We start from the raw sequence: 27842 nt of genomic DNA, 5'->3' as shown, positions 1-27842 counted from the left end.
TTCCAGCCATGCTGAGGAGTAATATGTTGTCGAAGTCTATCACAGGTCCACAATTCTTCAGTGGTAGACTACACAGCATCCAAAAAGAGATTGTCTGGTCCACTAACCAGAGGTTCCAGAATATTCTACCTTCAGTCTGTCTTCAAGGATTCAGAAACGTCCAGCTGACGTTCAGTGTGAGCCTCCCAAGCGAAGACACGTCAGATGAGGGTGTGAGGCTTTTAGTCCCCCAGGAGTACACCTGACAGCTCATGGTTGTAAGAGGACAACAAGCTCCACTTTCTACATCTTAACCGGTACACGTCATAGTTAACAAGAAAACAGCGTTATCACTATCCGCCGCCATGGGGCACATTAGAATTTTGTTTGTTCAGCCAGTAATAATTACATTTTTGTTGTGTTCATTGAAATTCCTGTATTCTGATTAGCTGAATAGGTCATGTGTTATTGCATTCATTTCCCAATGAATGTAAAAAAATTAAGCCACGCCCACCGAGGCGCACTACTTTTATTACTTCGGAATGTCGCAATATTTTTCTTCCAGTTCGTTAAAGTCTGACTGTTGCAGTTCTTTTCGCCTCTTGTCTTAACTGACAGGTCCAATGGACATTGTTTTGATCCTGCTCTCCGTTGATTGGCTACCGGTACTGACAGTGTAGGCGTGAGAGAGAGAGAGAGAGAGAGAGAGAGAGAGAGAGAGAGAGAGAGAGAGAGAGAGAGAGGTAAAAATGCGCTAATACCAGAAAAATGGGGGTAATGAAAGTCAAAGGTCATAAGCTGAGTTAAACATTAAATATAAAAAAGAACAAAACACATGTCTTTCCGAAAACCACATACTTGTTGCATATCAAGTTTCATGACACATGCAGAATTGCCTGATGATTGATTTAAATCAGGTGAGCGAAAATGCAGCTGTCCAATGTTTGAACACAGATGGAGCAAGCACGTGCTTTGTTGGAATTATAAGGGATTTTAGTCAGTGTTAGACTGGGCTCCTGCTACATTACATTTATGCTTTTAGAATGCGGACAAACAAACTGTGTTTTTGCACCATAATCTCTAAGAGTAACATAGCTCCAAACTGAAAATAAATGTACGTGTACATCTTACAGGTCGCACGATTGTCAATGTTCTCTAATTTTAGGGTGGTGGGGGAGGGGATAGCGGCATGTGGGTAGCCTAGTGGTTAAAGCGTTCACTTGTCACGCTGAAGGCCTGTGTTCGATTCCCCACGTCACATGGGTACAATGTATGATGGTGTCCCCCACCATGATATTGGTGGAATACTGCTAAAGGGGTGTAGTAAAACCATACTCACTCACTCACTCACTCACTAATTTCTGGGAGACATGCTTATGATAAATATACAGTGAATTTGGCAGACTGGATTTTGATGATGGTGGAAGGAAGTGAACATGTGATGTCACCGCAAGTCTTGTTGGGAGAGCATAGGTTGCCCCTCTCACGGCAGGGAACTGAGGGTTTATCTTGACACCTCATAAACTCCATTTGATAACATCCCTACTAATGCACACTCACTATGAAACACTGGATATCATGTGACATCTGTGAATGAGATCAGGTTGTGTACAGTACTAAATCTATCCACATATATGTTCTCCTAGTCTTGAGACCAACATACTTCCCAACAACTCTCATGTCATTCTGACTGCCGTACTTGCGAGACCGTGAGTCCTTGTGGCAATGTCGTTAGGTATGTAACCAACACACTGTGAGTATGGACACCGAGCCCATCCACCATGGCTGACAGTGTGTGCTCATCAGGCAGACACATCCAAGCTCTATTTGACAGTGGAGTCTGCCTTTCCTGGCTTTAAGACAGCAACACCATTTCTGCTTTCCTTCTTCAACTCTTTGGATCTCTTAGTCTTGTGTTTCTTTTTCTGAGGTTTATGTTCCAACTTTCCTTTACTGTTCTGTGAATTTACTTGTGTTTGGGACTTGACACTATCCAGCTTAACACTCTCTATGGCTGATACTATGGACGATTGGACCAGAGAGCGACTGAACTCAGAAAGAGTTACCTCCCGTTGTCCTGAAAAAATACCAGTGCAAGATACAGAACTGAATACATTTATCATGTTTATCAGATATTGGCATATGTGATAAACTGTGTAAAATGGGCATATAACCCAGTTTTAAATATTTACAGGCCACATCATTTAGCTGGAATATTGCTGATAGAACAGTATTTCAGTCACTTGTGGGAGGAAAGCCCACACAGGTGTAGATGATCATTAAATTGGTCCAGGATCAAGGTCATAACGTTCATATATCAATGATCATGATAAGGGGAGGTTGTACCCCAGGTACATTTCTGTATGCAGAAATGTACCCGATACAGAAATGTACCCTAGCCAAAATCAGAATACAGAAAGTTACCCTGAGATGAGTCCATCCCACCGCAGGCTGTTTCTTGAACGCTTAAGTATACAAAACATCCTGAATGCCAAACCGAGGTAAGATTCAACATGGCAGTACGCATTGTTTATGTTTCTCTCAGTATATCCTTTCCATAAATGGATCTGAACTGTCATATAGTTGTTAGAGATGCATTCCAGAGTGTCATATAAGAAACAAGCAACAAAGTGATGTACGTACATTACTCTAATATTCCACCATGCACAGCATTGTCCAGCGTGCACCCGTCATCAGGAAAACCAGAACAACAACATGAACCAGTTTCGGTTTGGGGTTGAGGAATATGGACTCATCGGTCGTTTAAGGTACCAGGTACCTCTCTGTATTCTGAGTTTGGCTAGGGTACACAAACACACCTGGGATACATGTCTGCAGTACCAGGCCCACAACGACCCCTTAAGTTCAAGAAAGGGACACAACTCTTCTCAGCAAACTGAGGCATGAGGACCTATGGCGCCCCTGGCTTTTAACCTCAGTCATTCAAATCCATAAACAAACCAAATATAAAAGTGTCAGCAAATGACTCCCTATTGTGGAGTGTAAATCACAATCTACCTAAATACACCTCGTGAGCTACATGGTAATAGCCAGATGTGACCTTGGGCTTCAACATTGCACATAGTTGCAGCCTCTGTACCGTTTCTGTGCCAAAGGTCATGTCCTTGAACTTGCTGTACAAAGATAGGTCAATTTTCTTGGCAACTGAAAATGTAATGACAAAATTCAACATGACTATTAACAGCATTAAAGATATCAAGACGAAGATTTCTTCAAACTGATATAACGTGTCTGATAGGTTATAAACATTCTTCAACAAACACAGAAATAACTGTTTAGCACATATCTGAGATTAGGGTCACAATATTTAAAAAGTGCCTCATTTGATAATGTAAGGTGTCATGCTCAAAACCTCACTTTAATAGATATTACATTTCTTTGAACAGAACAATGATTTGAGTATTTATCATGTTCATTCAACCTTTCCATAAGACATCCGAGAACAAAGGTGCATGATCTAATATGACTTAAGCATTCTTATACCAGTAGTCTTTCTAAAAAATGGATTTTTATTTACATGTACTGTAATCTTTGATATTGATTGATTTCATATCAAACAGTTTGTTTAAACAAGCTATTTTGTCATTCCAGGGCAATACTGAATATATAAACATTAAACTTTATGTCCAGATGGATAACTTTGAGATTATTTTATTTTTTAATAAGCTGGAACTGCCCTACACACGTAAATCTTGTGTTACCTGTTGCAGACTTGCAGAATGAACACAAACTGACCTGACCTCCTGAAGGCAGGCTTAGCCATGCTCATCTTCATGATGGTGATGTGAGGAGTGAGGCCCCTTGTCTCCGTGGAGACTACTCCATGGTCGGCCATCTTGTTGGTCACACACCCTGTAAAGTAAACTACAGCTGACTTGGGCATGACTGTTGTAAGGTCCACACTACAACACAGATGTACTGCATCCCCAAAGGTTAGGTTGGTAACAATGATGGCAAAGTTGGGGCAGTTTCTGTGTGAAAGACAACCCCAAAAAGACGAACTTTTAGCTATGACCTAACTTCCTTATTTTGTGTTTCATTGATTGTGTTTCTTCAGCAATGATGGGTGTTCTCTTCATTAACACTGATGTCTGCCTTGCTTGTGTTGTAGTTGGCATATTGCTCCAGACAATTTGAGCGCTCTCTCATTCCGTGATGATATAAGCATCATCTTCCTGTACAGACAGTAGTCTATGTCATCCCATTGGCAAGATGTCCCACATATAGAGAGCTTGCCATTGTCTTGATAAGGATTAGATCTTATCAAGATAACATCAATTTGATTAATGTCAAAATGTTAGGACATCTTATTTGAACATACTGAGCACAGATTATGGAGCCCCCAGCTTGTCTAGTCTTGTGATCTTGGAACTTTAAGTGAACCCAATATATGGCTAATTTCTAATGGACATGATTGGGTGTCATATAAGCTAACATGCTCACTATATCAGGACAGAATGATTAATTTTACCCAAATTCTAATCTTTGGAAATCGTTCTGAGGTAAGCAAGGTACATAATTTAGTGAGAGATAATCTCTACCTACCATGTATATGTGTGAGGTCATCAAGAGCATCACCAGGTGAGACTTTGGCAAACACAACCTGGTTCCGGAATGTCCCCAGTCCTGCCACCTCCAACACTGGCAGTGTCTTGAACCTCTCCCTCAGCTCACTGCCACTCTCAGACAGTGCTGCACTCGCCCTGCAAGTAGTGTTTCATGTAGAGCGTCATGTGTGCCAAGTACTGTGTCATGTAGAGTGTCATGTGTGCCAAGTAGTGTATCATGTAGAGTGTCATGTGTGCCAAGTAGTGTGTCATGTAGAGTGTCATGTGTGCCAAGTAGTGTGTCATGTAGAGTGTCATGTGTGCCAAGTAGTGTGTCATGTAGAGTGTCATGGGTGCCAAGTAGTGTGTCATGTATTGTGTCATGTACAGTGTCATGTGTGCCAAGTAGTGTGTCATGTAGAGTGTCATGTGTGCCAAGTAGTGTGTCATGTAGAGTGTCATGTGTGCCAAGAAGTGTGTCATGTAGAGTGTCATGGGTGCCAAGTAGTGTGTCATGTATTGTGTCATGTACAGTGTCATGTGTGCCAAGTAGTGTGTCATGTAGAGTGTCATGTGTGCCAAGTAGTGTGTCATGTAGAGTGTCATGTGTGCCAAGTAGTGTGTCATGTAGAGCGTCATGTGTGCCAAGTAGTGTGTCAAGTAGTGTGTCATGTAGTGTGTCATGTAGAGTGTCATGTGTGCCAAGTAGTGTGTCATGTAGAGTGCCATGTGTGCCAAGTAGTGTGTCAAGTAGTGTGTCATGTAGTGTGTCATGTAGAGTGTCATGTGTGCCAAGTAGTGTGTCAAGTAGTGTGTCAAGTAGTATGTCAAGTAGTGTGTCATGTAGTGTGTCATGTAGTGTGTCATGTAGAGAGTCATGTGTGCCAAGTAGTGTGTCATGTAGAGTGTCATGTGTGTCAAGCAGTATGTCATGTAGTGTGTCATGTAGAGTGTCATGTGTGTCAAGCAGTATGTCATGTAGAGTGTTATGAAGTGTGTCATGTAGAGAGTCATGTGTGCCAAGTAGTAAGTCATGTAGTGTCATGTAGAGTGTCATGTAGAGTGTCATGTGTGCCAAGTAGTAAGTCATGTAGTGTCATGTAGAGTGTCATGTGCCAAGCAGTGTGTCATGTAGAGTGTCGTGTGTGTCAAGCAGTATGTCATGTAGTGTGTCATGTAGAGTGTCATGTGTGTAAAGTAGTATGTCATGTAATGTGTCATGTTGACTGCCATGTGTGTCAAGTAGTATTCCATGTAGTGTGTCATGTAGAGTGTCATGTGTGCCAAGTAGTATGTCATGTAGTGCGTCATGTGTGTCAAGTAGTATGTCATGTAGAGGGTCCTGTGTGCCAAGCAGTGTGTTATGTAGTGTGTCATGTAGAGTGTCATGAAGTGTGTCATGTAGAGTGTCATGTGTGCAATGAAGAGTGTCATGAAGTGTGTCATGTAGAGTGTCATGTAGTGTGTCAAGTAGTATGTCATGTAGTGTGTCATGTAGAGTGTCGTGTGTGTCAAGTAGTATGTCATGTAGAGTGTCATGTGTGCCAAGTAGTGTGTCATGTAGAGTGTCATGTGTGCCAAGTAGTGTGTCATGTAGAGTGTCATGTGTGTCAAGTAGTATGTCATGTAGTGTGTCATGTAGAGTGTCATGTGTGTCAAGTAGTATGTCATGTAGAGTGTCAAGTAGTATGTCATGTAGTGTGTCATGTAGAGTGTCATGTGTGTCAAGTAGTATGTCATATAGTGTGATGTAGAGTGTCGTGTGTGTCAAGAAGTATGTCATGTAGTGTCATGTGTGTCAAGTAGTATGTCATGTAGTGTGTCATGTAGAGTGTCAAGAACTGTAATGACTGTCAAGGATGGTGACAGAGGGGTATGTATCATGGACTGTCATGTAGTGTATCAAGAACCTTGTCACGTAGTGTGTGAAGGACTGTCATATAGTGTGTCAAGGACTGTCATGTAGTGTGTCAGGGACCTTGTCATGTAGTGTGTCAAGGACTGTCATGTAGTGTGTCAAGGACTGTCATGTAGTGTGTCAAGGGCCATGTCACATAGTGTATCAAGGACTGTCATGTAGTGTGTCAATGACCGTGTCATATAGTGTGTCAAGGACTGTCATATAGTGTGTCAAGGATCGTGTGATGTAGTGTGTCAAGGACTGTCATGTAGTTTGTCAAGGACTGTCATGTAGTGTGTCAAGGACCATGTCATATAATGTGTCAAGGACTATGTCATGTAGTGTGTCAAGGACCGTGTCATGTAGTGTGTCAAGGACTGTCATGTAGTGTGTCAAGGACCGTGCCATGTAGTGTGTCAAGGACTGTCATATAGTGTTTCAAGGACTATCATATAATGTGTCAAGGACTGTCATGTAGTGTGTCAAGGACTGTCATGTAGTGTGTCAAGGACTGTCACTTAGTGTGTCAAGGACTGTCACGTAGTGTGTCAAGGACTGTCATGTAGTGTGACAAGGACTGTGATATAGTGTGACAAGGACTGTCATGTAGTGTGACAAGGACTGTCATATAGTGTGTCAAGGACTGTATCGAGTAATGTGTTGAAGAGTGCATCAACATGTTCAAGACCCTTGAAGATCTGGGTTAGAATAGGTCTTCAGCACCTATAAAAAGCAAAATATGCTTGTCGTAAACGGAGACTAAACAGGATCGGGTGGTCAAGCTCACTGACTTGGTTGATGCATGTCTTTGTATCCCAATTGCGTGGATCAATGCTCATGATGTCAATCACTGAATTGTCTGGTACGGACTTGATTATTTACAGACAGCTGTCATATAGCTGGAATATTGCTGAGTGCAGTGTCGAACAAAAAAAACAAACAACAAACATGGTCAAGTGGAGTCAGGACTAGCATTGGGAAGTGGGGACCTGTTCCAGACACAGATACACAAAATAGCCACTCCCTCCTTGTGTCTGCTCTTACAAGTCTTAGGACAAGCATTGGGAAGTGGGGACCTGTTCCAGACACAGATACGAGTACACACTGGGTAGGTCTCAACTGCAAAATGTAATGCGTACCTTGCAATGTCCTCTTCTGTCTGCAAGTTCATGACCATGAGAGTAATGTGTAAAGTTGGCAGTTTAATCATCACTTCTCTCATCTTGTGGTTGACAGCCATGACTTCCTGCTGGACCTGTGACAGTCCGGAGTGGATCTGTAGACAGGAAACAGAGTAGCCATGGTAGTAACTAAGCATGTAGGACACATAACATTTACACGTGCTCATAGGAACAATGAGCGAGTTGGATTTAACGTCACTTTAAACTGTATTCCAGTTTTATCACTGCATGTCAGAACAATGTTGGAGGAAAGCCAGAAGTAAATAGGTGTGAGACGTTTACCAATTTGGTGACAAACATAGCAACACAATCGGGGCACAAGAGGGATTTGTACCCACAATCATCGGTTTCATGGGTGCACAAGGGACACAACTCTGCACATAAGAATTGCAGTGCCTTAGACAAATGGACATCTGGGCCCCCTATAGAATCAGATTAACAAATCAAGGACTGGTCAGTGGCATAACTGAAATCCAACTAGTGTCAGCTGACCTCCCCACCTGACCTTGCTGACTGGATGACATGAAAAAGCACCTGTGGGTTTGTTATCTGCACAGCAACAAAGTAGTTGGGAGAGGGTTTCCGTGGTATCTGGCGGTCTCCCTTCCCCCTTGGTACTCCCCCAGACTCATCATGGCCTTTCTCTGGAGAGGATGCCACAAAAGAAATTAGTCTCTAAAACTATCTCTAAACATAATATTCATTCCAGGGTTTGAAGATTCTACTGATCCACAGACACAAGTGTTAATTCACTTATGGTAGTAATTGAGATGACACTTCACTCCACTTTACCATTCAAACATGGTTATTTTGTCTGAAATGCAGCATAGCAGAGTGAGTCATCACATGTGCATGCAGTATACAGGAAAACTAGTCCTGTGGACATGATGTTTTGGCCCATAGAAATATATCATATGTAAGTTTCCAGTGCTAAGACATTTTTATTTCTATCATGTTTGTTGGCAAGATCAAAAGTTGCCCATTTGAAAAACAAGACAGGTATTACAGACAATTAGTAAACTGAAAGTTAGAGCCAATGGCCCCTTTTTCTTTATATGTATTAGACATAATATCTTAAATCTTTTAAAAATTAATTATAACAACAAATTATGTTGCAAAAGTTGAGAAGACCATCTATCAGTATGTTAACCAGTAATTAGTTTGCCAACTGTAAAACTAACAGTAATAAAATAATTAGGGGCCTAATGTATGTATGTCATGAAGTGCATCTTCACTTACTTTTCTCATGGCTGGCTTGATTTCTTGTCTTGAAGTTTTCCTCTTGATCAGAAAATAAATTTCCAAACAAACATTCCTCCTCTGCATCGGAGAGTGTCGAGTTAAAAGGATGCATCGCAACATCCTGTATCCAGGAAATGTCACTTTCACATTTCTTGGATACTAAATGCTCAACCTTTTCAAGGACATGTTGTGGTAAAACTGTTGGTTTTGTCTTCTTGTGAGTAACTGTGTCAGGCTCTGTCTGTGTTGCAGTTGTGTCTGGCCGGTCGGGTTGCAGAGACAGAAAGTCGGGAGGTGTCGTGTCTTGCCAGGCAGACAGTCGCCACTGAGAGTCAGGTGGTGTCGTTTCTAACCGGTTGGGTTGCCGAGGCTGAGAGTCAGGAGGTGACATGTCCGACCGGTCAGACTGCCGAGGCTGAGAGTCAAGTGGTGTCGTTTCTAACCGGTTGGGTTGCCGAGGCTGAGAGTCAGGAGGTGACATGTCCGACCGGTCAGACTGCCGAGGCTGAGAGTCAGGTGGTGTCGTTTCTAACCGGTTGGGTTGCCGAGGCTGAGAGTCAGGAGGTGTCATGTCCGACCGGTCAGACTGCCGAGGCTGAGAGTCAGGAGGTGTCATGTCCGACCGGTTGGGTTGCCGAGGCTGAGAGTCAGGAGGTATCATGTCTGACCGGTTGGGTTGCCGAGGCTGAGAGTCAGGAGGTATCATGTCTGACCGGTTGGGTTGCCGAGGCTGAGAGTCAGGAGGTGTCATGTCTGACCGGTCTGACTGCCGAGGCTGAGAGTCAAGTGGTTGAACTTCACCAGGCTGGCAATACAGGATCTCCTCATTTTCTGCACACAGTGCAGCATTTTTATTATTGTCAGCAATAATATTTACATCCTCTGCACTTCCAGTACGACCATCCTGACAACTTTCAAAATGATTCTGAGAGACAGTGTCCTCTTGAACACATGTGATTAGCTTCCCTTCAGTTTCAATATCTTCCCCTTTACTCATGTTGTATTGAGGCTTGTGTGAGACACCCCTCGCAATCACTGGTTCAGGACATACCAGGTCAGGTCGTGACAACTTCCATCTGTCCCCTGCTGGCTGCGGTGAGGCCTGATCCAAACAAGCACAATTATCTTGTACATTCTCAATCTGTGAAGAGATGCACCTACCTAACATGCTCCCAGATTTGACAGTACTTCTGCCAGGAGCCACTGTTTCCACAACTCTTGTCTTTTGGATATAATATATCTCTGGCTGCAGTTTCCGTTTAGACATGACCATCAAACATGAAAACCAATGCCTGCCGCCACAGTAAACAAACTGAATTTTGTGAAAAAATTCTGAGGCTATGGATATAAAAATAGTGGAAAGTAGACGTTTTCTTGTAGATATGCAGATGTTTTTAGAAAACTGCATGTGCACCATAGTATGCAAAAATGTGTGAACAAATAGAAGAAATTAACCAGTGCTGTCAGAACGGATGTCTTTGTACCATGCAACCTACGAGTGTTTCCAACACTGGCTGTATAATAGCAGTACACGTGAGTCTATGTAAGTATATTCAAGCATCCATTCTGATTACACAGTGACAGTGAACCACTGTTCTAGATATCAGGAACAGTATGATACAGTATTATCACTTCTGTATGAACATGTCAAATTTTGTAATTCGGCTCAATCATAGACCATATAATAGATCACTGGCTCAATTAACTCAAGAAGCTGCAAAGCTGGTTAGAAGACGTAATCTATAAATATTCGAGTTCGTCAGTATCAGTGACCGTGTGCGAAATACGCATCAGTCGGAAAGCGCACGTTAAATCTCCAAAGTAAGTAAGTAAGTAGTATCAGTGGTCATTAACAAATTGAGTGTACGTTTGGCAATGTTCTCGTGGAACAGCGTAACATCAGGCCCATGCAAGCACTTGCCACGCGGTTGTCAGTCTACAGCGTCAGGCGTAGAGTCAACAGAATGTTTTCACACTTTCATGTTACGCAGATAATGTTTTTACATTTCAGTACAGACGCTATTACCTTTCAGTACAACCAAGGACGTATGGTACAACGAATCTTAATTGTGACCTTACTGTCTTCGAATGGCGTGTGTTTACTTTTACGACATTCGCGGAATGTTTACAAAATGAATCCTTATATCATAGCTTTCACATATTATACAATTGAATATATCGTACATAACTCTAAATCTTAGAGATTATAATTGAATATATTTTACGACATTCATCAGTTGTAAACTGGTATCCGCTGGCTGTTGCGTATCCGTGCCCGTGACGCGTGTGGTCAGTTTCACACTCCGGCGCAGTGGAGAGTACGAAAATAGAAATGACATGGTTTTTTTAATATATATAACCCATGTATCTTATGTGGCCAAACAATATAATTAAAATCAGATCTTAGTTCTCGCTACCGCTAAACAAACTGATTGGTGGCCAAGTCAACCCGTTCGGCTGATTGTCTTTATTCTAATTAACGTACGGTGCTAGTGAGTGATATTAATGTTAGCTATGCGTTAACCACTACAGGCAACTGCCACCGCCCCGCGCCCCATATATAGAGGCTTCATGGAGTTGGGAAAGACTGGTATATGTGCCGGGAGCACCCTATATGACTTCTCATGGCGTATTCGACCTTTGTTGTAGTAAACCACCTGTATCTTTCATATCATAGATGTATGAGCTAAAGTGCGTCACAACGGAACAAATGCAGACGCGAATCAATGTTCAGAAGATGTTGGCAAAATTGTGTGTAGTTTGATAACAAATTGTCTTGTTCAGTAAATTATCTCCCTTTCTTAACAGCTATAGCGGAATGAATGATATTGCTTTATACAGCATCAACAATTGTACATATTTTCACGGCGAGAACTAGTTTGCAAACCCAGCATTTGCACATAAAGAACAATTATTGTAAATTTGATGTCAAAATCATCACAATATAAAGTCATATATCACGGGGGAAAAGAGATAGATATATTATAATATAGTTTAGATTCCTTCCTTCTGAGAAAAGCTATTATAATACGGCTATGTCAACTTGATCAAAAAGTGTTTTCATAGCAGAAACATTAAAATATGTATGACGTATCAATGATCCGTGGTAAACTGACAGTGACAATGTTATATATACCAAGTTGAAGACTAACTACAGGTCTATGCAAGCTATTTGCTTTATTGTTCGTCTCGATTATATATGCAATGTGATTCCACGCTTCCATTTCCTTGAACCAAGGGAGGAAAATCCCAAGACATGAATCCCCTATGACAGTTCAGCGGTAGAGACGCTACAGACAAGTATAATACGCATGGTGATATATTTTCAAAGCCCCCCCCCCCCCCCCCCCCCCCCCACACACACACACACACACACACACAGAGGATTTACATATTCACATAAATCTTTCTTTAAAAAAATTCGTTTCTAAACGGAATACCTTGTTCGACATAAAACGCTAGTTCTAATATGAGCATCGTTTGAAGAGAGCTAAAATGATACACGTTAACTTGACAGATAGTGTTCTGCTACAAACGTATATCTGATCACAATAATTCAAACATACAACAGAAAAGAGGATTTCACAATAAATGCTATGAATCTGGTTCAATGGGTGCTTGGCTCTGAGTTTAGTGAATATTCCCGCCTACAGATGTACGTGCATCTTGTAGTAGATGGCTTGTGTGTTAAAAATTGAGTTTAAAATATTTTTGCGTTTGTTGAGGTACACGCAAAGTGTGCACACCGGGTTAAAGCTTTCACTTTATAAACGCACAAACATATTTAAATCATTTTTTTATAAATAAATACGTTAACAAAAAAAACCTTCACAGACTGCATATTTAATGATTAGTTCCAACAAATCTTGAGACAACATCACGAAATAAAAGACATTGTCCAGCGCAATAATCAAATACTAGCCTAACCCAATCAGCCAATTAGGAAATAGTAGTGGGCGTGGAATGTTTCTATTTGGTTTGTTGAAACATAAACGCAAACACCATTGCTTGGTTAGCCATTCAAATGTCAAGTAATCATTTGTAATTTAGTTATAAACCATTAACCACAATAATGATATATATCATGACATGTGTCAAACAACGTATAGGTTTCGATTAACGTTAATAATAAAATTCTTGGACTGTCATAGTAGCAAGAAGCTATAAATAAAATATATTTGATAACTATTACTAAAAAATATTAACAGTTACACGTCATGTGTGATTACTGTACCAATCTTTATGTTTATATATTCAAACAAATTTGAGCTGTCTGTGTGATGAGATGGAATGTGTTTTAACGTACGTCGCGTTCAAGATTATTGGACTTTATATAGCAATGCGTACGACCTTTGTGTATATATAAGTAAGTAGCAACTCGTTCTGGTCAGACTTGTGTCAGTCTTCTAATGATATAGCCCTCTGGTATAGCATGCCATAGTTTAACATAGATACCCCACTCAGACACCTAATAATGACTCGCATCGACCACGCAATCCAAGTTTTATCCCATCGATGCCGAGCGCCAGGCAAAGAAACAATAAGTACCATCTTTTAACGTCTTTTGGTATTAAAAGCCGGGGCGAAACTTTCCTTTGATGCAGATATTAATACCACCAACACATTGACAATATGCAGGATCACCCTATCTCTTGAACCCATCGCATTGTCTGTGATAGTAAAACAACTATGTGGTGACAACTACCTCAACCTCTTCCTCCATATACAACTCATTCCGTCTGTGTTGTAGCTTAGTAGCTTACAGCACAGAAATCCAAAGTTCTGATTTAGGTAATGAAAGTTCAATTGAAGGGAAATAATTTGATGGGCTATTTAGATCTGGATTTTCTTGAATGAGCAGAGACGAAAATACATTTACGACTAACCATTTAAATAGACACAAGTTAAAGATTGATATGTGACCATTTTTCTTGACATGGGAGCAAGCAATTTCAAATTTCCATGTTGACTTTTGACAAGAATATTAAGTGTTGACGATGTTCACCATGTCTATGTATGTGCCCCCAAAGTAGTAAAATGAGAGATTTGAATGGGAGACTTCGCCTTTACTCGATATGAATAAGCATCAACTAATTTATAATGTCTGTTCAAATCACTCAATAAGTATACCACTTACTGGTATCGAGAGCCATTGCCTAGGCAGTGTACCCGATCAGCCAAACACCATATCTACCATTTTGGTTCTAAATTGAAGCTACCGACAAAAAGGTCTAATGTTGGAGTTGGGGGGGGGACGTAAATTCGAGAATTTATGATAACCCAGACCCCTCAGGACCTCTTTTGGAAATATCAACTCCTGCCTTATATATCAGGGTGATAAATAAAACACAGGGCGTAAGTACAAATAATTTGCATACACGGAATAGTTGACAAGGTCAGCATGTTTACTTCCCTTGGATTTCTCATCTAACAATCTTATCATCAACACTGCAGTTGTGGCATTTCAGAATACATCAGTGGGTTGTGAAATAGCCGATGAATGGTTAACTAAGGGGCGTAACTCTACTTAGCCTCAACTGCGTCTTGAAGTACAAATGGCTTATAACATAGACACAGTTTGCGTCAAACTTCTTTAACTGAATACTTACTCGGGGCATAAGTATTCATTGTTCCGCAACACCTACGGTTGAACAAACTGTATTACTGTTCTGATAAGAAAATTAAAGCACAATACACATTTGATGAAACACAAGAATGTACCAGCTTAAATATTCGAGATTCAAGTACCGTGGCCTTAATTTCATCAGCATAGACATTTCTTTATCATGTAATGATATGTTATTTGAAACCTTGTTCTTGCCGCCAAACATTGCAGACATTTTGATTAAAAAAATACCATTAACGTAATGCAATGTCACCACCTCAATTCCTACTTAACAGTATTGTCAGCATTTGTTGTGTGTGTGTCTGTTGTTTGTTTGTTTGTGTGTGTGTGTGTGTGTTTGTGTGTGTGTGTGTGTGTGTGTGTGTGTGTGTGTGTGTGTGTGTGTGTGTGTGTGTGTGTGTGTGTGTGTGTGTGTGTGTGTGTGTGTGTGTGTTTGTGTGTGTGTGTGTGTGTCCACGTGCCTGTTGTTTTTATGTGTATAGTGCCTTGTTTCACTATAAATGTATATCCGCACCTGGAAATAAAAGCCGGAGGGAAACTTTCCTTTGATGCAGATATTAATACCACCAACACATTGACAATATGCAGGATCACCCTATCTCTTGAACCCATCGCATTGTCTGTGATAGTAAAACAACTATGTGGTGACAACTACCTCTACCTCTTCCTCCATATACAACAGATTCCGTCTGTGTTGTAGCTTAGTAGCTTACAGCTCAGAAATCCAAAGTTCTGATTTAGGTAATGAAAGTTCAATTGAAGGGAAATAATTTGATGGGCTATTTAGATCTGGATTTTCTTGAATGAGCAGAGACGAAAATACATTTACGACTAACCATTTAAATAGACACAAGTTAAAGATTGATATGTGACCATTTTTCTTGACATGGGAGCAAGCAATTTCAAATTTCCATGTTGACTTTTGACAAGAATATTAAGTGTTGACGATGTTCACCATGTCTATGTATGTGCCCCCAAAGTAGTAAAATGAGAGATTTGAATGGGAGACTTCGCCTTTACTCGATATGAATAAGAATCAACTAATTTATAATGTCTGTTCAAATCACTCAATAAGTATACCACTTACTGGTATCTAGAGCCATTGCCTAGGCAGTGTACCCGATCAGCCAAACACCATATCTACCATTTTGGTTCTAAATTGAAGCTACCGACAAAAAGGTCTAATGTTGGAGTTGGGGGGGGGGACGTAAATTCGAGGATTTATGATAACCCAGACCCCTCCGGACCTCTTTTGGAAATATCAACTCCTGCCTTAAATATCAGGGTGATAAATAAAACACAGGGCGTAAGTACAAATAATTTGCATACACGGAATAGTTGACAAGGTCAGCATGTTTACTTCCCTTGGGTTTCTCATCTAACAATCTTATCATCAACACTGCAGTTGTGGCATTTCAGAATACATCAGTGGGTTGTGAAATAGCCGATGAATGGTTAACTAAGGGGCGTAACTCTACTTAGCCTCAACTGCGTCTTGAAGTACAAATGGCTTATAACATAGACACAGTTTGCGTCAAACTTCTTTAACTGAATACTTACTCGGGGCATAAGTATTTATTGTTCCGCAACACCTACGGTTGAACAAACTGTATTACTGTTCTGATAAGAAAATTAAAGCACAATACACATTTGATGAAACACAAGAATGTACCAGCTTAAATATTCTAGATTCAAGTACCGTGGCCTTAATTTCATCAGCATAGACATTTCTTTATCCTGTAATGATATGTTATTTGAAACCTTGTTCTTGCCGCCAAACACTGCAGACATTTTGATTAAAAAAATACCATTAACGTAATGCAATGTCACCACCTCAATTCCTACTTAACAGTATTGTCAGCATTTGTTGTGTGTGTGTCTGTTGTTTGTTTGTTTGTTTGTTTGTTTGTTTGTTTGTGTGTGTGTGTGTGTGTGTGTGTGTGTGTGTGTGTGTGTGTGTGTGTGTGTGTGTGTGTGTGTGTGTGTGTGTGTGTGTGTGTGTGTGTGTGTGTGTGTGTGTGTGTGTCCACGTGCCTGTTGTTTTTATGTGTATAGTGCCTTGTTTCACTATAAATGTATATCCGCACCTGGAAATAAAAGCCGGAGGGAAACTTTCCTTTGATGCAGATATTAATACCACCAAAACATTGACAATATGCAGGATCACCCTATCTCTTGAACCCATCGCATTGTCTGTGATAGTAAAACAACTATGTGGTGACAACTACCTCTACCTCTTCCTCCATATACAACTCATTCCGTCTGTGTTGTAGCTTAGTAGCTTACAGCACAGAAATCCAAAGTTCTGATTTAGGTAATGAAAGTTCAATTGAAGGGAAATAATTTGATGGGCTATTTAGATCTGGATTTTCTTGAATGAGCAGAGACGAAAATACATTTACGACTAACCATTTAAATAGACACAAGTTAAAGATTGATATGTGACCATTTTTCTTGACATGGGAGCAAGCAATTTCAAATTTCCATGTTGACTTTTGACAAGAATATTAAGTGTTGACGATGTTCACCATGTCTATGTATGTGCCCCCAAAGTAGTAAAATGAGAGATTTGAATGGGAGACTTCGCCTTTACTCGATATGAATAAGCATCAACTAATTTATAAGGTCTGTTCAAATCACTCAATAAGTATACCACTTACTGGTATCTAGAGCCATTGCCTAGGCAGTGTACCCGATCAGCCAAACACCATATCTACCATTTTGGTTCTAAATTGAAGCTACCGACAAAAAGGTCTAATGTTGGAGTTGGGGGGGACGTAAATTCGAGAATTTATGATAACCCAGACCCCTCCGGACCTCTTTTGGAAATATCAACTCCTGCCTTATATATCAGGGTGATAAATAAAACACAGGGCGTAAGTACAAATAATTTGCATACACGGAATAGTTGACAAGGTCAGCATGTTTACTTCCCTTGGGTTTCTCATCTAACAATCTTATCATCAACACTGCAGTTGTGGCATTTCAGAATACATCAGTGGGTTGTGAAATAGCCGATGAATGGTTAACTAAGGGGCGTAACTCTACTTAGCCTCAACTGCGTCTTGAAGTACAAATGGCTTATAACATAGACACAGATTGCGTCAAACTTCTTTAACTGAATACTTACTCGGGGCATAAGTATTTATTGTTCCGCAACACCTACGGTTGAACAAACTGTATTACTGTTCTGATAAGAAAATTAAAGCACAATACACATTTGATGAAACACAAGAATGTACCAGCTTAAATATTCTAGATTCAAGTACCGTGGCCTTAATTTCATCAGCATAGACATTTCTTTATCCTGTAATGATATGTTATTTGAAACCTTGTTCTTGCCGCCAAACATTGCAGACATTTTGATTAAAAAAATACCATTAACGTAATGCAATGTCACCACCTCAATTCCTACTTAACAGTATTGTCAGCATTTGTTGTGTGTGTGTCTGTTGTTTGTTTGTTTGTTTGTGTGTGTGTGTGTGTGTGTGTGTGTGTGTGTGTGTGTGTGTGTGTGTGTGTGTGTGTGTGTGTGTGTGTGTGTGTGTGTGTGTGTGTGTGTGTGTGTGTGTGTGTGTGTGTGTGTTTGTGTGTGTGTGTGTGTGTCCACGTGCCTGTTGTTTTTATGTGTATAGTGCCTTGTTTCACTATAAATGTATATCCGCACCTGGAAATAAAAGCCGGAGGGAAACTTTCCTTTGATGCAGATATTAATACCACCAACACATTGACAATATGCAGGATCACCCTATCTCTTGAACCCATCGCATTGTCTGTGATAGTAAAACAACTATGTGGTGACAACTACCTCTACCTCTTCCTCCATATACAACAGATTCCGTCTGTGTTGTAGCTTAGTAGCTTACAGCTCAGAAATCCAAAGTTCTGATTTAGGTAATGAAAGTTCAATTGAAGGGAAATAATTTGATGGGCTATTTAGATCTGGATTTTCTTGAATGAGCAGAGACGAAAATACATTTACGACTAACCATTTAAATAGACACAAGTTAAAGATTGATATGTGACCATTTTTCTTGACATGGGAGCAAGCAATTTCAAATTTCCATGTTGACTTTTGACAAGAATATTAAGTGTTGACGATGTTCACCATGTCTATGTATGTGCCCCCAAAGTAGTAAAATGAGAGATTTGAATGGGAGACTTCGCCTTTACTCGATATGAATAAGAATCAACTAATTTATAATGTCTGTTCAAATCACTCAATAAGTATACCACTTACTGGTATCTAGAGCCATTGCCTAGGCAGTGTACCCGATCAGCCAAACACCATATCTACCATTTTGGTTCTAAATTGAAGCTACCGACAAAAAGGTCTAATGTTGGAGTTGGGGGGGGGGACGTAAATTCGAGGATTTATGATAACCCAGACCCCTCCGGACCTCTTTTGGAAATATCAACTCCTGCCTTAAATATCAGGGTGATAAATAAAACACAGGGCGTAAGTACAAATAATTTGCATACACGGAATAGTTGACAAGGTCAGCATGTTTACTTCCCTTGGGTTTCTCATCTAACAATCTTATCATCAACACTGCAGTTGTGGCATTTCAGAATACATCAGTGGGTTGTGAAATAGCCGATGAATGGTTAACTAAGGGGCGTAACTCTACTTAGCCTCAACTGCGTCTTGAAGTACAAATGGCTTATAACATAGACACAGTTTGCGTCAAACTTCTTTAACTGAATACTTACTCGGGGCATAAGTATTTATTGTTCCGCAACACCTACGGTTGAACAAACTGTATTACTGTTCTGATAAGAAAATTAAAGCACAATACACATTTGATGAAACACAAGAATGTACCAGCTTAAATATTCTAGATTCAAGTACCGTGGCCTTAATTTCATCAGCATAGACATTTCTTTATCCTGTAATGATATGTTATTTGAAACCTTGTTCTTGCCGCCAAACACTGCAGACATTTTGATTAAAAAAATACCATTAACGTAATGCAATGTCACCACCTCAATTCCTACTTAACAGTATTGTCAGCATTTGTTGTGTGTGTGTCTGTTGTTTGTTTGTTTGTTTGTTTGTTTGTTTGTTTGTGTGTGTGTGTGTGTGTGTGTGTGTGTGTGTGTGTGTGTGTGTGTGTGTGTGTGTGTGTGTGTGTGTGTGTGTGTGTGTGTGTGTGTGTGTGTGTGTGTGTGTGTGTGTGTGTGTGTGTCCACGTGCCTGTTGTTTTTATGTGTATAGTGCCTTGTTTCACTATAAATGTATATCCGCACCTGGAAATAAAAGCCGGAGGGAAACTTTCCTTTGATGCAGATATTAATACCACCAAAACATTGACAATATGCAGGATCACCCTATCTCTTGAACCCATCGCATTGTCTGTGATAGTAAAACAACTATGTGGTGACAACTACCTCTACCTCTTCCTCCATATACAACTCATTCCGTCTGTGTTGTAGCTTAGTAGCTTACAGCACAGAAATCCAAAGTTCTGATTTAGGTAATGAAAGTTCAATTGAAGGGAAATAATTTGATGGGCTATTTAGATCTGGATTTTCTTGAATGAGCAGAGACGAAAATACATTTACGACTAACCATTTAAATAGACACAAGTTAAAGATTGATATGTGACCATTTTTCTTGACATGGGAGCAAGCAATTTCAAATTTCCATGTTGACTTTTGACAAGAATATTAAGTGTTGACGATGTTCACCATGTCTATGTATGTGCCCCCAAAGTAGTAAAATGAGAGATTTGAATGGGAGACTTCGCCTTTACTCGATATGAATAAGCATCAACTAATTTATAAGGTCTGTTCAAATCACTCAATAAGTATACCACTTACTGGTATCTAGAGCCATTGCCTAGGCAGTGTACCCGATCAGCCAAACACCATATCTACCATTTTGGTTCTAAATTGAAGCTACCGACAAAAAGGTCTAATGTTGGAGTTGGGGGGGACGTAAATTCGAGAATTTATGATAACCCAGACCCCTCCGGACCTCTTTTGGAAATATCAACTCCTGCCTTATATATCAGGGTGATAAATAAAACACAGGGCGTAAGTACAAATAATTTGCATACACGGAATAGTTGACAAGGTCAGCATGTTTACTTCCCTTGGGTTTCTCATCTAACAATCTTATCATCAACACTGCAGTTGTGGCATTTCAGAATACATCAGTGGGTTGTGAAATAGCCGATGAATGGTTAACTAAGGGGCGTAACTCTACTTAGCCTCAACTGCGTCTTGAAGTACAAATGGCTTATAACATAGACACAGATTGCGTCAAACTTCTTTAACTGAATACTTACTCGGGGCATAAGTATTTATTGTTCCGCAACACCTACGGTTGAACAAACTGTATTACTGTTCTGATAAGAAAATTAAAGCACAATACACATTTGATGAAACACAAGAATGTACCAGCTTAAATATTCTAGATTCAAGTACCGTGGCCTTAATTTCATCAGCATAGACATTTCTTTATCCTGTAATGATATGTTATTTGAAACCTTGTTCTTGCCGCCAAACATTGCAGACATTTTGATTAAAAAAATACCATTAACGTAATGCAATGTCACCACCTCAATTCCTACTTAACAGTATTGTCAGCATTTGTTGTGTGTGTGTCTGTTGTTTGTTTGTTTGTTTGTGTGTGTGTGTGTGTGTGTGTGTGTGTGTGTGTGTGTGTGTGTGTGTGTGTGTGTGTGTGTGTGTGTGTGTGTGTGTGTGTGTGTGTGTGTGTGTGTGTGTGTGTGTGTGTGTGTGTGTGTCCACGTGCCTGTTGTTTTTATCTGTATAGTGCCTTGTTTCACTATAAATGTATATCCGCACCTGGAAATAAAAGCCGGAGGGACACTTTCCTTTGATGCAGATATTAATACCACCAAAACATTGACAATATGCAGGATCACCCTATCTCTTGAACCCATCGCATTGTCTGTGATAGTAAAACAACTATGTGGTGACAACTACCTCTACCTCTTCCTCCATATACAACTCATTCCGTCTGTGTTGTAGCTTAGTAGCTTACAGCACAGAAATCCAAAGTTCTGATTTAGGTAATGAAAGTTCAATTGAAGGGAAATAATTTGATGGGCTATTTAGATCTGGATTTTCTTGAATGAGCAGAGACGAAAATACATTTACGACTAACCATTTAAATAGACACAAGTTAAAGATTGATATGTGACCATTTTTCTTGACATGGGAGCAAGCAATTTCAAATTTCCATGTTGACTTTTGACAAGAATATTAAGTGTTGACGATGTTCACCATGTCTATGTATGTGCCCCCAAAGTAGTAAAATGAGAGATTTGAATGGGAGACTTCGCCTTTACTCGATATGAATAAGCATCAACTAATTTATAAGGTCTGTTCAAATCACTCAATAAGTATACCACTTACTGGTATCTAGAGCCATTGCCTAGGCAGTGTACCCGATCAGCCAAACACCATATCTACCATTTTGGTTCTAAATTGAAGCTACCGACAAAAAGGTCTAATGTTGGAGTTGGGGGGGACGTAAATTCGAGAATTCATGATAACCCAGACCCCTCCGGACCTCTTTTGGAAATATCAACTCCTGCCTTATATATCAGGGTGATAAATAAAACACAGGGCGTAAGTACAAATAATTTGCATACACGGAATAGTTGACAAGGTCAGCATGTTTACTTCCCTTGGGTTTCTCATCTAACAATCTTATCATCAACACTGCAGTTGTGGCATTTCAGAATACATCAGTGGGTTGTGAAATAGCCGATGAATGGTTAACTAAGGGGCGTAACTCTACTTAGCCTCAACTGCGTCTTGAAGTACAAATGGCTTATAACATAGACACAGTTTGCGTCAAACTTCTTTAACTGAATACTTACTCGGGGCATAAGTATTTATTGTTCCGCAACACCTACGGTTGAACAAACTGTATTACTGTTCTGATAAGAAAATTAAAGCACAATACACATTTGATGAAACACAAGAATGTACCAGCTTAAATATTCTAGATTCAAGTACCGTGGCCTTAATTTCATCAGCATAGACATTTCTTTATCCTGTAATGATATGTTATTTGAAACCTTGTTCTTGCCGCCAAACATTGCAGACATTTTGATTAAAAAAATACCATTAACGTAATGCAATGTCACCACCTCAATTCCTACTTAACAGTATTGTCAGCATTTGTTGTGTGTGTGTCTGTTGTTTGTTTGTTTGTTTGTTTGTTTGTTTGTGTGTGTGTGTGTGTGTGTGTGTGTGTGTGTGTGTGTGTGTGTGTGTGTGTGTGTGTGTGTGTGTGTGTGTCCACGTGCCTGTTGTTTTTATGTGTATAGTGCCTTGTTTCACTATAAATGTATATCCGCACCTGGAAATAAAAGCCGGAGGGAAACTTTCCTTTGATGCAGATATTAATACCACCAAAACATTGACAATATGCAGGATCACCCTATCTCTTGAACCCATCGCATTGTCTGTGATAGTAAAACAACTATGTGGTGACAACTACCTCTACCTCTTCCTCCATATACAACTCATTCCGTCTGTGTTGTAGCTTAGTAGCTTACAGCACAGAAATCCAAAGTTCTGATTTAGGTAATGAAAGTTCAATTGAAGGGAAATAATTTGATGGGCTATTTAGATCTGGATTTTCTTGAATGAGCAGAGACGAAAATACATTTACGACTAACCATTTAAATAGACACAAGTTAAAGATTGATATGTGACCATTTTTCTTGACATGGGAGCAAGCAATTTCAAATTTCCATGTTGACTTTTGACAAGAATATTAAGAGTTGACGATGTTCACCATGTCTATGTATGTGCCCCCAAAGTAGTAAAATGAGAGATTTGAATGGGAGACTTCGCCTTTACTCGATATGAATAAGCATCAACTAATGTATAATGTCTGTTCAAATCACTCAATAAGTATACCACTTACTGGTATCTAGAGCCATTGCCCTGGCAGTGTACCCGATCAGCCAAACACCATATCTACCATTTTGGTTCTAAATTGAGGCTACCGACAAAAAGGTCTAATGTTGGAGTTGGGGGGGACGTAAATTCGAGAATTCATGATAACCCAGACCCCTCCGGACCTCTTTTGGAAATATCAACTCAAGAATGTACCAGCTTAAATATTCTAGATTCAAGTACCGTGGCCTTAATTTCATCAGCATAGACATTTCTTTATCATGTAATGATATGTTATTTGAAACCTTGTTCTTGCCGCCAAACATTGCAGACATTTTGATTAAAAAAATACCATTAACGTAATGCAATGTTACCACCTCAATTCCTACTTAACAGTATTGTCAGCATTTGTTGTGTGTGTGTCTGTTGTTTGTTTGTTTGTTTGTTTGTGTGTGTGTGTGTGTGTGTTTGTGTGTGTGTGTTTGTGTGTGTGTGTGTGTGTGTGTGTGTGTGTGTGTGTGTGTGTGTGTGTGTGTGTGTGTGTGTGTGTGTGTGTGTGTGTGTGTGTGTGTGTGTGTGTGTGTGTGTGTGTGTGTGTGTGTGTGTCCACGTGCCTGTTGTTTTTATCTGTATAGTGCCTTGTTTCACTATAAATGTATATCCGCACCTGGAAATAAAAGCCGGAGGGAAACTTTCCTTTGATGCAGATATTAATACCACCAAAACATTGACAATATGCAGGATCACCCTATCTCTTGAACCCATCGCATTGTCTGTGATAGTAAAACAACTATGTGGTGACAACTACCTCTACCTCTTCCTCCATATACAACTCATTCCGTCTGTGTTGTAGCTTAGTAGCTTACAGCACAGAAATCCAAAGTTCTGATTTAGGTAATGAAAGTTCAATTGAAGGGAAATAATTTGATGGGCTATTTAGATCTGGATTTTCTTGAATGAGCAGAGACGAAAATACATTTACGACTAACCATTTAAATAGACACAAGTTAAAGATTGATATGTGACCATTTTTCTTGACATGGGAGCAAGCAATTTCAAATTTCCATGTTGACTTTTGACAAGAATATTAAGTGTTGACGATGTTCACCATGTCTATGTATGTGCCCCCAAAGTAGTAAAATGAGAGATTTGAATGGGAGATTTCGCCTTTACTCGATATGAATAAGCATCAACTAATTTATAATGTCTGTTCAAATCACTCAATAAGTATACCACTTACTGGTATCGAGAGCCATTGCCTAGGCAGTGTACCCGATCAGCCAAACACCATATCTACCATTTTGGTTCTAAATTGAAGCTACCGACAAAAAGGTCTAATGTTGGAGTTGGGGGGGACGTAAATTCGAGAATTCATGATAACCCAGACCCCTCCGGACCTCTTTTGGAAATATCAACTCAAGAATGTACCAGCTTAAATATTCTAGATTCAAGTACCGTGGCCTTAATTTCATCAGCATAGACATTTCTTTATCATGTAATGATATGTTATTTGAAACCTTGTTCTTGCCGCCAAACATTGCAGACATTTTGATTAAAAAAATACCATTAACGTAATGCAATGTTACCACCTCAATTCCTACTTAACAGTATTGTCAGCATTTGTTGTGTGTGTGTCTGTTGTTTGTTTGTTTGTTTGTTTGTGTGTGTGTGTGTGTGTGTTTGTGTGTGTGTGTTTGTGTGTGTGTGTGTGTGTGTGTGTGTGTGTGTGTGTGTGTGTGTGTGTGTGTGTGTGTGTGTGTGTGTGTGTGTGTGTGTGTGTGTGTGTGTGTGTGTGTGTGTGTGTGTGTGTGTGTCCACGTGCCTGTTGTTTTTATCTGTATAGTGCCTTGTTTCACTATAAATGTATATCCGCACCTGGAAATAAAAGCCGGAGGGAAACTTTCCTTTGATGCAGATATTAATACCACCAAAACATTGACAATATGCAGGATCACCCTATCTCTTGAACCCATCGCATTGTCTGTGATAGTAAAACAACTATGTGGTGACAACTACCTCTACCTCTTCCTCCATATACAACTCATTCCGTCTGTGTTGTAGCTTAGTAGCTTACAGCACAGAAATCCAAAGTTCTGATTTAGGTAATGAAAGTTCAATTGAAGGGAAATAATTTGATGGGCTATTTAGATCTGGATTTTCTTGAATGAGCAGAGACGAAAATACATTTACGACTAACCATTTAAATAGACACAAGTTAAAGATTGATATGTGACCATTTTTCTTGACATGGGAGCAAGCAATTTCAAATTTCCATGTTGACTTTTGACAAGAATATTAAGTGTTGACGATGTTCACCATGTCTATGTATGTGCCCCCAAAGTAGTAAAATGAGAGATTTGAATGGGAGATTTCGCCTTTACTCGATATGAATAAGCATCAACTAATTTATAATGTCTGTTCAAATCACTCAATAAGTATACCACTTACTGGTATCGAGAGCCATTGCCTAGGCAGTGTACCCGATCAGCCAAACACCATATCTACCATTTTGGTTCTAAATTGAAGCTACCGACAAAAAGGTCTAATGTTGGAGTTGGGGGGGACGTAAATTCGAGAATTTATGATAACCCAGACCCCTCCGGACCTCTTTTGGAAATATCAACTCCTGCCTTATATATCAGGGTGATAAATAAAACACAGGGCGTAAGTACAAATAATTTGCATACACGGAATAGTTGACAAGGTCAGCATGTTTACTTCCCTTGGATTTCTCATCTAACAATCTTATCATCAACACTGCAGTTGTGGCATTTCAGAATACATCAGTGGGTTGTGAAATAGCCGATGAATGGTTAACTAAGGGGCGTAACTCTACTTAGCCTCAACTGCGTCTTGAAGTACAAATGGCTTATAACATAGACACAGTTTGCGTCAAACTTCTTTAACTGAATACTTACTCGGGGCATAAGAATTCATTGTTCCACAACACCTACGGTTGAACAAACTGTATTACTGTTCTGATAAGAAAATTAAAGCACAATACACATTTGATGAAACACAAGAATGTACCAGCTTAAATATTCTAGATTCAAGTACCGTGGCCTTAATTTCATCAGCATAGACATTTCTTTATCCTGTAATGATATGTTATTTGAAACCTTGTTCTTGCCGCCAAACATTGCAGACATTTTGATTAAAAAAATACCATTAACGTAATGCAATGTCACCACCTCAATTCCTACTTAACAGTATTGTCAGCATTTGTTGTGTGTGTGTCTGTTGTTTGTTTGTTTGTTTGTTTGTTTGTTTGTTTGTGTGTGTGTGTGTGTGTGTGTGTGTGTGTGTGTGTGTGTGTGTGTGTGTGTGTGTGTGTGTGTGTGTGTGTGTGTGTGTGTGTGTGTGTGTGTGTGTGTGTGTGTGTGTGTGTGTGTGTGTGTGTGTGTGTGTGTGTGTGTGTGTGTGTGTGTCCACGTGCCTGTTGTTTTTATGTGTATAGTGCCTTGTTTCACTATAAATGTATATCCGCACCTGGAAATAAAAGCCGGAGGGAAACTTTCCTTTGATGCAGATATTAATACCACCAAAACATTGACAATATGCAGGATCACCCTATCTCTTGAACCCATCGCATTGTCTGTGATAGTAAAACAACTATGTGGTGACAACTACCTCTACCTCTTCCTCCATATACAACTCATTCCGTCTGTGTTGTAGCTTAGTAGCTTACAGCACAGAAATCCAAAGTTCTGATTTAAGTAATGAAAGTTCAATTGAAGGGAAATAATTTGATGGGCTATTTAGATCTGGATTTTCTTGAATGAGCAGAGACGAAAATACATTTACGACTAACCATTTAAATAGACACAAGTTAAAGATTGATATGTGACCATTTTTCTTGACATGGGAGCAAGCAATTTCAAATTTCCATGTTGACTTTTGACAAGAATATTAAGAGTTGACGATGTTCACCATGTCTATGTATGTGCCCCCAAAGTAGTAAAATGAGAGATTTGAATGGGAGACTTCGCCTTTACTCGATATGAATAAGCATCAACTAATGTATAATGTCTGTTCAAATCACTCAATAAGTATACCACTTACTGGTATCGAGAGCCATTGCCTAGGCAGTGTACCCGATCAGCCAAACACCATATCTACCATTTTGGTTCTAAATTGAAGCTACCGACAAAAAGGTCTAATGTTGGAGTTGGGGGGGACGTAAATTCGAGAATTTATGATAACCCAGACCCCTCCGGACCTCTTTTGGAAATATCAACTCCTGCCTTATATATCAGGGTGATAAATAAAACACAGGGCGTAAGTACAAATAATTTGCATACACGGAATAGTTGACAAGGTCAGCATGTTTACTTCCCTTGGGTTTCTCATCTAACAATCTTATCATCAACACTGCAGTTGTGGCATTTCAGAATACATCAGTGGGTTGTGAAATAGCCGATGAATGGTTAACTAAGGGGCGTAACTCTACTTAGCCT

At 39.8% G+C, this 27842-nt stretch overlaps 1 protein-coding gene across 2 annotated transcripts; it reads right to left on the bottom strand.

Annotated features, from left to right (window-relative positions):
* Positions 1–765: 765 nt before the first annotated feature.
* LOC139479185 (uncharacterized) lies at positions 766–10953 on the bottom strand. Of its 2 annotated transcripts, XM_071261996.1 has the most exons (8): positions 10897–10953; positions 8868–9972; positions 8163–8272; positions 7587–7723; positions 4546–4703; positions 3736–3852; positions 2998–3144; positions 766–2056 (listed from the first exon to the last, which is right to left on the bottom strand). In XM_071261996.1, exons 2-8 carry the CDS (start codon positions 9865–9867, stop codon positions 1803–1805), a joined length of 1923 nt encoding a protein of 640 aa, XP_071118097.1. In that variant the 5' UTR covers positions 9868–9972; positions 10897–10953; the 3' UTR covers positions 766–1802. The 2 variants fall into 2 exon arrangements, with proteins under 2 accessions (XP_071118097.1, XP_071118096.1); XM_071261995.1 differs by lacking the exon at positions 10897–10953 and having other exon boundaries at positions 8868–10147.
* Between the last annotated feature and the right edge of the window lie 16889 nt (positions 10954–27842).

The sequence above is a fragment of the Haliotis cracherodii genome, unplaced genomic scaffold (assembly GCF_022045235.1).
Source record: "Haliotis cracherodii isolate W230 unplaced genomic scaffold, xgHalCrac1.p SCAF_4, whole genome shotgun sequence".
Classification (NCBI taxonomy): domain Eukaryota; kingdom Metazoa; phylum Mollusca; class Gastropoda; order Lepetellida; family Haliotidae; genus Haliotis; species Haliotis cracherodii.
This window is presented reverse-complemented; position numbering and strand designations above follow the sequence as displayed.